Source organism: Saimiri boliviensis, chromosome 21, assembly GCF_048565385.1.
Source record: "Saimiri boliviensis isolate mSaiBol1 chromosome 21, mSaiBol1.pri, whole genome shotgun sequence".
In the NCBI taxonomy this organism is placed as follows: domain Eukaryota; kingdom Metazoa; phylum Chordata; class Mammalia; order Primates; family Cebidae; genus Saimiri; species Saimiri boliviensis.
Genome location: NC_133469.1, coordinates 27,984,200 through 27,996,507, shown reverse-complemented (window position 1 = coordinate 27,996,507; position 12,308 = coordinate 27,984,200). Strand labels below are relative to the sequence as shown.

The 12,308-nt window shown below is 53.1% G+C and overlaps 1 protein-coding gene across 1 annotated transcript; it reads right to left on the bottom strand.

The window, feature by feature from the left end:
- Positions 1-2,777: 2,777 nt before the first annotated feature.
- CRYBB3 (crystallin beta B3) lies at positions 2,778-12,230 on the bottom strand. The gene is made up of 5 exons (XM_074390889.1): positions 8,729-12,230; positions 7,118-7,236; positions 6,008-6,140; positions 4,579-4,721; positions 2,778-3,214 (listed from the first exon to the last, which is right to left on the bottom strand). The coding sequence occupies exons 1-5, from the start codon at positions 8,801-8,803 to the stop codon at positions 3,049-3,051; spliced, it is 636 nt and encodes a 211-aa protein (XP_074246990.1). The 5' UTR covers positions 8,804-12,230; the 3' UTR covers positions 2,778-3,048.
- Between the last annotated feature and the right edge of the window lie 78 nt (positions 12,231-12,308).

Below are 12,308 nucleotides of genomic sequence, written 5' to 3'. Positions count from 1 at the left end.
ACTGGGAGTCATCTGATTCATGCCTATAATCCCAACACTTTGGGAGGCTGAGGTGGGAAGATCGCTTGAGTCCAGGAGTTTGAGACAAGCCTGGGCAATACAACAAGACCCTCATCTCTACAAAAAATACATTTTAAAAATTAGCTGGGCATGGTGGTATGCAACTGCAATCCCAGTGCTTTGGGAGGCTGAGGTGGGAGGATTGCTGGAGACCTGGAGTTGGAGGCTGCAGTGAGCTATGATCATACCACTGCACTCCAGCCTGGAAGACAGAGCAAGACCCATCTCAAAAAATAAAAAAAGAGTTAAGCATGGCAAGGCCCCTCCTTGTGAAAGGGAAGAAGGGGTGGATCCAGGGAGGAGAAAGGGATAGGCATTACATCTGTCTCACTGCTGGGCACCCCTGCCCTATCCGACCCTGATGCCCAACCCAGGTCTCCCATACGCTCAGAAAATGTCAACGTGATTTCTCTCCTGTGCATGTTTTTAAAATACGCAGGTTAAAGTAACTGAAAATTACTATATCCTTTTCGACGCCTTCCTGAGGCCCCCATAGGCCTCCCACACACCAGCTGCATCAGCCGCTGGGAGGCTGCAGGTGGCTGAGACAGGCTGCAGGCACAACAGGGAACAAAGTCAGGAACTGATGCCTGGAGGTGGGACGGGTGAGGGGTGGTCCTGGGGCCTGCCTGCCAGAAATCCTCTATCAGCTGGCTTCCCACTGCGGGCAGAAGAGACTCACTTATGGCCAGGCATCGTGGCTCATGCCTGTAATCCCAGCACTTTGAGAGGCTGAGGTGGGTGAATCACCTGAGGTCAGGATTTTGAGACCAGCCTGACCAATATAGTGAAACCCCATCTCTACTAAAAATGCAAAAATTAGCTTAGCATGGTGGCAGGCGCCTGTAGTCCCAGCTACTCAGGAGGCCGAGACAGGAGAATTGCTTGAGCTCAGGAGGTGGAGGTCGCAGTGGGCTGAGATCGTGCCACTGCACTCTAGCCTGGGCAACAGAGCGAGACTGTCTCAAAAAAAAAAAAAAAAAAGAGGCCTCATTTATGCCTGGCACTGCCCCAGTGTTCCTATGCAGCTCTCCAGCAACTCCCACTGCCCAGATGAAGCCACAGGGGCCTAAGCAGTGGTGGGAGGTGAGATGGGCACTCAGTTCCCCAGGTGAGGCTGCAGAAGACCTCTGGGCGAGGGGACAGAGATGCTGAGGCATGGGAGAGAGAGGCTCAGGGGGACCACACCAGCACAGCTCACCAGACTCTCTGCTGTGGCCTCCCAACTGGTCTCTCTGCATCCTCCCTTGGCCACTAACCGTATTATTTGCACCCTTGCCAGCGTGATTCTATTAAATCCCAAAGCAGACCATGGCTCCCACCTCCCTCAGAGAACAAGCGAAGTCCACTAAGGTCTGTGGAGCCCTAAATAACCTGACCCTGTTCCCTCTGACCTCTAGCCCCAGTCTCTTACTCCATTCCAGACCTGCTGGCCCCTGGCTGCTTCCTGTTAGGCCAGCATACTCTTGCCTAGGGCCTTTGCAGCTCTTATTTCTCTGCCTGGAATGTTCTGGTGGTTCACTGAGGTCTCAGCTCCTCTGCACAGAGTTCCCTGGTCACCATTCCCATCACTTCCATCTTTTTATCCAGCTTTATTGCTCTTGGTATTTACCACCTCCCAGCACCATGGCCCAAATTGACCTGTTTATTTACTTTCTGTCTCTCCCAGAGAGGGTGGGAAGGGTAGGACATGGCGCTGTGTCCTTAGGCCTTGGAAAAGGCATGGCATTTGCCGAATACATTAATGACAACAGATACTGACCCACAGAGAGGTGGAGGGGGAAATAATGGAAGGAAGGAAGGAAGGAAGGAAAGAAGGAAAGAAGGAAGGAAAGAAGATCAGATGGACAGATTGATGGACAAGTAGATCGAAAGAAAAATTGATGGATACGTGGATAAAGGATAGACAGAAAGATGGGTGAGTGGAAGGAAAAATGGATGAATTAATGGAAAGAAGAAATAACATAGGGAGATGGAAGGAAGAATAAATGAATGGATGGATGGATAAGTGGGTGAATGAATGGATGGATGGCTGATGCATGGATGGATGAATGGGTGGTAGGTAGATGAATGCATGAATGAATGGGTAGATGAGTGGGCGGCTGGCTGGATGGAGTGATGGATGGACAGATGGCTGGCTGGCTAGATGGGCGGGTGGGTGGATGCATGTATGCATGGATGGATGGATGGATGGATGGGCAGGTGGGTGGATGCATGGATGGATGGATGGATGGATGGATGCATGCATGCATGCATGCATGGATGAATGGATGGGCGGGTGGGTGTGGATGGATGGAGGGATGGGTGGATGGATGGGCGGGTGGGTGGATGCATGCATGCATGGATGGATGAATGGATGGGCGGGTGGGTGTGGACGGATGGAGGGACGGGTGGATGGATGGGCGGGTGGGTGGATGGATGGATGATGGATGGATGGATGGATGGATGGATGGGCGGGTGGGTGGATGCATGGATGGATGGATGGATGGATGGATGGATGGATGGATTGGTGGGAGGGTGGATGGATGGACTGATGGATGGATGGATGGATGGATGGATGGGCGGGTGGGTGGATGTATGTATGGATGGATGGATGGGCGGGTGGGTGGATGCATGGATGGATGGATGGATAGATGGGTGGGTGGATGGATGGATGGATGGGTGGGTGGGTGGATGGGCGGGTGGGTGGATGCGTGGATGCGTGGATGCATGGATGGATGGATGGATGGATGGTTGAATAGATGAATGGATGCACACATAGGTGGGTGGATGGATGGGAGAGTGAACAGATATTCAGATGGAAAGATGCACCACCAAACACAAGATCAGGGCGAGGAACATGGCAGATGGGGGACCAACCCCAGGCTTTATTGAGCAGATTCCAGGGGAGGGCGGACAGGCTGGCCCTCATCCCAGCCCTGGAGCCTCCTCCTGTTGGCCTGGCAGCCCCCGCAGGGTGGGTCTGGGTCCTTGAGGTCCGAGTGCCTTTCAGCTGCTGAGGAAGCGCCCTCGCTTGTGCCATTTCTGGTCGCGGATGCGGCGCACAGACTGCAGCTGCGGCTGGCTGGCGTCCCATTCATTCCAGTGGCGGTACTCGCCCCGCTCAAACACGTACTGGCGCCCACGGTAGCCGGGAAACTCATAGCCAACCCACCTGCCAGGAGACCAAGGTTGGGATGTGGACGGTCTGCTTCCGGTCGCCCAGCCTCCAGCCAGCAACTGACCGTGTGCTCTGCCTGCCCGCATTCCTCCTTGGCTCCCCAGAGCCCTTAGGATGAATCCAAACTCCTTACCCTGCTCATAGGACCCTTCGCAAAGCCTCTCTAGCCTTACCTCTCAATATCTCATTCACACTCGACATCACAGCCTCTCTTATTTTTCTTTCCTGGAAACTGCTGTGAGTGTGGGCCTTTGTATGCATGATTCCTTCTGCCTGGAACACTTCCTCACCTCATCCTTCCCCTTCCCCCCTTCCCCCACTCGTATCTTTTACATCTCAATTTAGATGCCCCCAGACTCCTGCAGGCTGAATCGAGTACCTCACTGGGACTCCCAGAGCCCCTTGTGTATCCCAGCCACAGTCCTGATCACAATACGTTGTGAATCCCTGCTTCTCTGTCTCCCTGTCAGATTATGTAATTTTTCTGAGAGCAGAGGATGTACCATTCTTGTTGTTCTGTGTATCTGTACACCAGCATATAGTAGATGTTCAGTAAAAAAACTATTGAATAGGCCAGGTATGGTGGCTCATGCCTGTAATCCCAGCACACTGAGAGGCCAAGGTGGGCAGATCACGAGGTCAGGAGATTGAGACCATCCTGGCTAACACAGTGAAACCCCGTCTCTACTAAAAATACAAAAACTTGGCCGGGCGTGGTGGCGTGCGCCTGTAGTTCCAGCTACTTGGGAGGCTGAGGCAGGAGAATTGAACTCCGCTTGAACCCAGGAGGCAGAGGTTGCAGTGAGCCAAGATCACACCACTGACTCCAGCCTGGGTGACAGAGTGAGACTCTGTCTCAAAAAAAAAAAAAAAAAAAAAATTGTTGAATAAATTATTATCAGGGATAGGTGGCACCTCTCAAAGCCCAACCCCAGATTACAAGCCCACAAGTGAGATGTAACCAACTACAAAAGGCAGGTGATCCTAAGACTGCATCAGAGGTGGTATTAAGCCTAGAAAGAGGGAGGTGATAAGCCTACTCTCCTCCATACAGCTTGCGTCACACCTCAATAGCTGCATCCACCCGGGGCCCCTTGGTAAAAAGAACAAGAGTTGTGAGGGGAAAGCACATTTCAAGAATAATTCAAAGGGATGTTTAAAAAAAGGGGAAGGACTCAAATGGGAACAGGTGGAGAGAACAGTTTCACCTGATTTAAGTCAAGGCGGCCTAGAAACCTCAACAGTACAGGAGCATAGGGACCATCAATCATGTAAGAAACTATGGGCACTGATTCTGTTTGGAGCCACAGGCATGGCTGAGCAGAAGACGGGGCAAAGGTGAGGGGTGGGTCCCTTACGTCCCATTGATGGCGCGGACACTCGCCACACGGTCCTGGAAGCCATGAGCCCACAGGCTGGGCACGTCATCGTCCACTATCTCCATCTTGCGGCCACTGAAAGCTGGGTTCTCAAACAGATGCAGCTTGTGATCCGCGCTATCCTGAGGGCAATATTGTGGGGTGAGCGTCTGCTCCCATACCCAGAACAGAGGTCAAGAAGGCTCCAGATGCCAGAAAGAATCAGTAAGTCACCCCAAAGTAACACCCACCCCGAGACTCGCTGCAGGAGGGAAGGGACTCAGGAGATGGATCCACCCCCAAATTCACTGTAGGAGGGACGGGGAGATTCCTCCAGAGCTGGTTGATTTAGGAACCTAGAGCCATAGAATATGAAACTGAAAAGGAATTTTCAGATCTTGTTCATTCCCTTCATTTAAATGACAGAGAAACAGGCCTGGAGAGAATGGATGGAGATCAAATGTAAGCACACATGAGCTCTCCCTCTGTCCTAACCAGAGGCCAGTTCAATCTTCTCAGTTTCCCCACTTCCACGGCCCTCTAAGGAGGACTCAGTTATGGGACAGGGAGAAAGGGCTGGAGCAGCTCCTGCGTGTGGGCGAAGCAAGGGAGGAAGAAGGGTGGTGTTTAAAGTGTTGCTGTGGGCCAGGTGTGGTGGCTCACGCCTGTAATCCCTGTTCTTTGGGAGGCCAAGGTGGGCAGATCACTTGAGTCCAGGAGTTCAAGACCAGCTTGGCCAACATGGCGAAATGCCGTCTCTACCAAAAATACAAAAATTAGCCCAGCGAGGTGGCATGTGCCTGTAGTCCCAGCTACTCAAGAGGCTGAGGCAGGAGAATTGCTTGAACCCAGAAGGCAGAGGTTGCAGTGAGCAGAGATTGCGCCACTGCACTCCAGCCTGGGTGACAGAGCGAGACAGCATCTCAAAATGAAATAAAAATGTTTCAAAAGAGAGAGAGAGTGTCACCTGGGCGACAAAGCAGGAGTCTGTCTCAAAAATAAATAAATAAAGTGTCACTGTGCATGAACTGTGTCCCTTTCAGGTGCTAGAGAAACACAAGTGGAAAACTTGTATTTCGAAGTTACTTTCTGAAGTTATTTCCTGGACAGCATCCCTTTGATAACAATACTGATTTGAGAATGGACCATGTGGCTCATCATTTTAGTAGGGTTACAAAGAAAAGTCCCAGTGCTATGCTGGTTTTATTCAAGATGTGAGTCCTGGTGTCTCAAGCCCCAAGCCAATGTACATTCAATATCCCACTTCTTACCTCACAAAGCTGTTCCGATCAGAAATATGAGGGCGCTTCCCAGGCCGGGTCCCTAAGGGCCAAGCCCTCAGTCCAGCTTGTGCAATGAGCTTGCCTGACCAGGTCGGGGTGCAACCTGCTTCCAAGAACTCCCAGAAGTGGGCAGGAGCCATACTCACAATGTTCAGAGGCCGGAGGGACAGGAGGCTGTCACTATTACGGCTGTTGGACCAGGCATCCCAGCGAGGGTAATCCCCCTTCTCCAGGACAAACTGCTCCCCACGGAAGGCCCTGCTCTCAAATGCCAGCCACCTGCGGGAGGAAGAGTCCTGGCTGCGTCACTGTTGCTGCAGCTGAAGGAGGATTCACGTTTAGTGAGGGAAGGGTCCAAGACGTGCTGACCTTGAACCTCGTACCCTCCCTCCAACCCTACTGCTAATTCCTGGACCTGTAATTAAAGGAGCTGCTAGGGCATACCGGGAACTGTCTAAGACTCTGGGCCGGAAGGCCATCCTAGGAAATGTTATCAAGAATCCAGCCTCTGCAAGGTACTCAGAAAAGCCTTTAGCAAAATGCCTGGCACACAGTTTAAGTAGTCCATAGGTGACAGCAACCTCTTCCTCCCCCTTTTCTTCTTCTTGGTATTATATTGTTATTAATATGTATTTATTGCATCGTTCCATTCGTTTTCATGCAAACTTTCTCTGAAGTATGTACCATTGTCATCCCCATTTGACAGCTGAGAAAACAGAGGCCTGGTGTGTGAAGCAACTTGCCAAAGATCCCCCACATGGTTAGTGCCACAGCCTGGACGTGCAACTGAAAGATGGGAATTCAAGGCCCAGCTGGGACACCTGCCTGCCTTATGGGCATAGATGGGACACTTAACTACTCTGGCCTCAGTTTCCCCATCTGTAAAGTGGGAATAAGAATGACACCGCTCTCACAGGGTCATGAGGATTCAACGACATAACGCACGTTAAATTTTAGGCGTTACAATCATTATTAAAATTATAAATATTGAATCCCAGGTTCCAGTCACTGAGCCAGGTGCTAGGTTGTCCTTGCTGTTCTTCAGCCAGTCTCAGCTATCCTGGGATTCTCTCCAGAAATCTAATATGCCAGAGAATTCTTCAACTCTCATTTTACAGATGGGGAAAATGAGGCCCGAGAGAGAAGGCAGGGGAGTTGTCAAAAGCCCGACAACGGATCTAGAGCTCAGACTCGCGCATGACACCCCTAGAAGGCTCAGGGTTGTGTCGAGGGCCTGGGGGGGTCTAGGTACTCACGGCCCGGACTCCACTTGGATGGAGCTGACCTTCTCCAGCAGGCTGTCAGTCAGGTTGGGGCACTCGGCTGAGAGCTCGCAGCGTTTCCCTTGGAAGTTCTCTAGTTCGTACACGATCACCTGGAAGAGCAGCGTCCTAACCATCCCACCCCTGCTGGGCTCCGGGCTCCAGCTTCTGCCCCTCCCTGGGGCATCATCAGAGGGAAATACCACCTGCTTTTTTTTTTTTTTTTGAGACGGAGTTTCGCTCTTGTTACCCAGGCTGGAGTGCAATGGCGCGATCTCGGCTCACCCCAACCTCCTCCTCCTGGGTTCAGGCAATTCTCCTGCCTCAGCCTCCGGAGTAGCTGGGATTACAGGCACGCGCCACCATGCCCAGCTAATTTTTTGCACCTTTAGTAGAGACGGGGTTTCACCATGTTGACCAGGATGGTCTCGATCTCTCGACCTCGTAATCCACCCGCCTCGGCCTCCCAAAGTGCTGGGATGACAGACTTGAGCCACCGCGCCCGGCCAATACCACCTGCTTTATCGGCTCGGCCTCGCTCCAGCCTGGAGCCGGCACCAAGGCGTGCCTGCACTGCCCTCTCATGGCCGTGGGGGGAAATGCCTTCAGGAACTTCAGAGACCAATTAAACGAGGGGGTTGCAACTCTCCTGTCCCGCAGGAGACAGGCGGCGAGCCCAGAGGACTCAAATAACCCAAGAGACGACCGTAGGGAAATGAAGCTGCTTCTGGCAATGAGGGAATGACGTCCCAGTGCCCATTTTTTCGAGAGAGGTCAGAAATCTGCATTTTCCTTAATGTGAAATTTCCCCCTTCAAATGCATTTATCTCAGTGCAGGATAAATGAATCTCTGAGAAAACGGTGCCTCTGTCAAGCCTAGGAAAAGAGGGGCTCCAACGACAGACCAAGGTTTTACCTCTCTCGCCCACCTGGAAACACACACTGACTTTGTAGAAGATCCCCTGTCGTTTTACAGAGGGGATGAAAGCAGCTCAGAAAGGGTAAGCTACTGGCCTGGGTCTACACAGCTTGTTAAGAGGAGGCACTGGGATTCAACCCATCCTTAGACTCTGTCTCCAGTCATTTCCCAAAAACATCGCAGAGATGGTCTGGCAAGGGCACAGCCAACACATTCAAACCTTCTCTCAGATTTCCAGTGTGCCTCCCTCTGCGAACTTGACTTCACTCATGCCTTTTAGCCTTTACACCAACTCTAGACATGAAGTCTGGGCACCATCCCCATTTCAAAGACGGGGTTGTTGAGGCCCTGAGAGGGCAAGACACCAGGCTGAGGTCAGACAGGAGAGTCAGAGCTCGAACCATGCTTCCGGAAAGTCCCGGGCCCCTCTGATCCACTGACGCAGGGAGGATGTGGGTGACCATTTCCGTTTTGCAGGCGAGGGAAGATGCAGCGAGCTCATGAAGCAAGTTTCTAACGGGAGGGTGACAGTGAGAGGACCCACCCGGAGCGTTTTCGTCTTGGCCTGGGGGGTTGGAAGGATGGCTCTTCCTTTCTGCAGAGGTGCTGCTTGGCTGCGAAGATGCCCTTGAGACCCAGGAGCAGCCCTGGGCCTGGAGCCCTCTGACCCCCGCCCTGCCCAGTACCTTGTAGCTGCCTCCAAGGCCTCCATGGCTCCTGCCAGCTGCAGCCTGCTCAGGTACTCCATGCTGTCCTGCCATCTCCCCAGGAACACCTCCAGCTTCGGACCAGAGGGAAATGGGTCACTGGATCCACTGGGAGAAGCCAGGTGTTGATGTGACCGGAGTCCAGGATGAGCTACAGAACCTTGCTGCCCATGGGACACAGTCATTACTTATGATCGAGATTCGGTCATTCGGTCATTCAGCAAACATCCACTGAGTGCCTGCCATGGGCCTTGTGGACTGAGACAGTGGGGTCAGGGGCCCTACTGGACAGAGGGAAACTAAGGCTCAGCAAAGCAAGGCCGCTTCCTCAGGCATACAGTAAGGAAGCGGCCTGGGTCGGGCCTGGCTCCAAAGACCGGTGCCCTTTTCCCCTGATGCAAATGCTCCCCCAAACCCAGGTCCCTCAGAGGTCTCTGCAGATGTACCACCCCCAGACCCTGGCTAAAGGGTGGGCTTCAGGGCGTTTTCTCTATCGGGTCTCTCCCACCTCCATACTCCAGGAACTCTCGTTCGCTGGTTCCTTTGTTCACTGAAGATTCCATGAGCACCCACACAGTGCCAGGATCTGGGCTGGGTGACCAGGATGGACAGGAGACCCCAAATGTCAGGAGGTGGACAGACAGACCTCTAGAGAAAGCCCTTGTAAGACCAGGTCCTTGGACACCTGCTCCTGGTCAGTTTCCCTGCATTCAGTTACTCATTCCTTAAGCATTTATCGAACACAACTGTACACCAGCCGCTTCAAGACCCAGACACCAACACTTCCCCTTCCTGCTACAGGGACAGTGACATGCCGTACAGGCCCCTGCCACAGTCACACGGAAGAATTCTCATCATTGCTGCACACGTGGACACACGCAGGACTGTTCTGTTTTTGTGTGCACACACAAAAGTTTCTATGGTCATGGTCCATCATATCCCACCCGGGGGCTCACAGGACAGCTTCTCTCTGTCTCTGACACACACACACACACAAGCACACGCACGCACACACGCACGCACACCTGCTCATTTCAGACATCCACAGTGGCTGTCTCCTCAGCCACAGCCTCTGACTTCCTGGGGGCAGATGGGCAAGGCGCCTACCTCTACACACCCACCCCCAGCTGTTACCCCCCCCCCATGGCTCCCAGCACAGCCACTCCAGCACGCACAGCTGCACAGCCCACATACTCTGGACGCGGGCCCAACCAGGCACAGCCTGCAGGCTGCCTTGTTCTGTCTGTCCCAGCCTCATCAGCAAACAGGGCTTGGTCCAGCTCATGGAGGACTTTTGGGGGACTTGCGGACATGTGTGTGCCCACCCCCCTCCCTCAGAGGGACTCAGTTTTTGAAGGTCCCCTGCCCCAAGCACACATCCAGGGATGTGGACTCTGGCCACCGCAGACAAGGGCCCCCTGTTTCACCCCCACCTGGGCTGGCTGGGTCCTCTCACTGGGACCTGAACCTTAAGGGAGTCCCTGGGTTTTTTGCAGGCGGTCAGCCATGCGTGTTCCACAGAGACCAGCAAAGGTCCAGGCCTGCCAGGGTGGCTTTTGCCTCTCCACCCCCAACCCATCCCAGAATGAACCTGTTGCTGTAGCCTCAGGAAGAACAGAGAAGCCACGGCCGTCTGCAGACTCGGCCCGCCTTCGCAAGGAGCATGCTATTTATGGGCACGTTCTGACAGCCCAGCACATCCCAGCCTGCTGAGGCAGCACCCTGTCCGCCCAATTCCATCCAGGCCATTTCACTCCAATAGCGGGTCCACGGAGGCCCCCAGAACCTGTCTTCTCAGCCACAGCCTCTGATGACTTCCTGGGGGCAGAGGGACCTCACTGGCTTTGCGGGAAGCCCAGCAGTGCCGGACGAGGGCCAGCAGGGTGGGAAGCTCTCCACTGTCTCCTCACAACCACCAACTCCCTTTCTGTGGTTTCTCGGGTTCACCATTTCCTATTGGGGTACATGAAACCTTCGGAAAGATTCTAGTTCTTAAAGTGAGGGACCCCGGACTCTCCATTTTCCACATACCGCGTGGCCTAATTGTAAGTCAGATCACCTTGACCATACCCTCCAGCTTGGGTGCAAATCCACCCAACCGTTTCCATAGGATGCCGTCACAGAACCGACGCAGACGGACTTTCCTCAGGTAGAAGGCATGCACGAATAATAGCTACCATTTATTGAACACCTACTACACGCACAGCACTGTGCCAGCCTCATAAGCATTGTGTGGAATCCTCACCCATTTTACACACGGAGAAACTGAGTCCAGAGAAGTGAAACTCATTTACTCAGAATCACCCAGCAGAGAGAAAGGGGCTGGCCTGCCCCAAGGCCTGGGATCTCACCCTTGACAGAAATAAAAGTGATCATCACAGTCAACTTATTTATGACCAAAGAAAAACGTAGATCCAGGCATTTTTAATTTTTTTTTTTTAACTTAGAGGCAGGATCTTGCTATATTGCCCAGGCTGGACTCAAAACTCCTGGGCTCGAGCGATCCTCTCTCTCCTCAGTGTCCTGAGTAACCAGAACTATAGGCACCTGCATCCAGCTTCTGGGAATTTTTTTAAGTGTCTAACAGTATAATTTTGCCTGTGATCAATATCTGATAAAGATTATTGTATGAAGAAAATGATTATGGAGCAAAGGAGTGAGTTTACAAGGCTAGAGGCAGAGGGTGGTGAGATGCTGGACTCTGAGTCTGGCACATCTGTGTGACCTTGGGGGCGTTCCCGAAGGGCTCAGGAGAACCTTCTATGTGAGCCATTTTGGGAGGTCATGTAAGCAAAGCACTGTGCACAGTACCTGTTATTTTCTCACTTTTATTCCCAGCATCCCGCCTACTCTGGACAAGTCAAGCCAAGGGGCTACTTCCTGCTGGAGATCATAGAAAACGGAGTTGGTGTGGACTCCCTCTTTTGGGATGTAGTTGCCGCCAGCTGGGATAGCAGGAGGCTGGCGTGGCTCCCCCTCCCGTCACATCTTTCAGGATCCTGCGGACCTATTGCGTGTGCAGCACTTGGATGTGCTCCATCTCCTCAATCCAGGCTTTTCAACCTTGAACTACTGCCATTTGGGGTCGGGTCACTCTTTGTGGTGGGGTCGCAGTGGGAGCTGTCCTGTGCATTGTGGGATGTTGGCGGCCTCCCTGGCCTCTACTCCCTTCCCGGAGCATCTTCTCTCCTCCTTGTGATAACCAAAAATGCCTCCCGTCATTGCCAGACGTGCTCTGGAGGACACCATCCACCCAGCTGAGAACACCACCTTCAACGCCTACCTGCGAATGTCCCGATCACCACTTCCACTGTACAGCTAAGGAGAACCAGTGCTTAAAGGGAAGCCGCCAGCCAGGAGGTGGCAGAACGAGGACTGGACCCCCGTCAGTCTGAATGGAAATCCTGCCTTGTTTCCATGGCCTCCATTCTGCATGGACACCCCCTCCCAGGACCCCAGCTATCCCTCTTGCTGGCCGGTCCACAGCTCAGCATCGAGGACTGACTCAGCCGGCCCCAGTCAGGGCCTCCATGCCTGGGAGACTCCATTCACTCACACA

Excerpts from the sequence above, each read along its gene's own strand:
- CRYBB3 (XM_074390889.1), bottom strand. The coding sequence starts at position 8,803 with ATGGCAGGACAGCATGGAGTACCTGAGCAGGCTGCAGCTGGCAGGAGC. Across the intron at positions 4,722-6,007 it reads CCCTCCGGCCTCTGAACATT|GATAGCGCGGATCACAAGCT; the intron begins GTGAGTATGGCT and ends TATTGCCCTCAG. Across the intron at positions 3,215-4,578 it reads GTCCGCGCCATCAATGGGAC|GTGGGTTGGCTATGAGTTTC; the intron begins GTAAGGGACCCA and ends GTCTCCTGGCAG.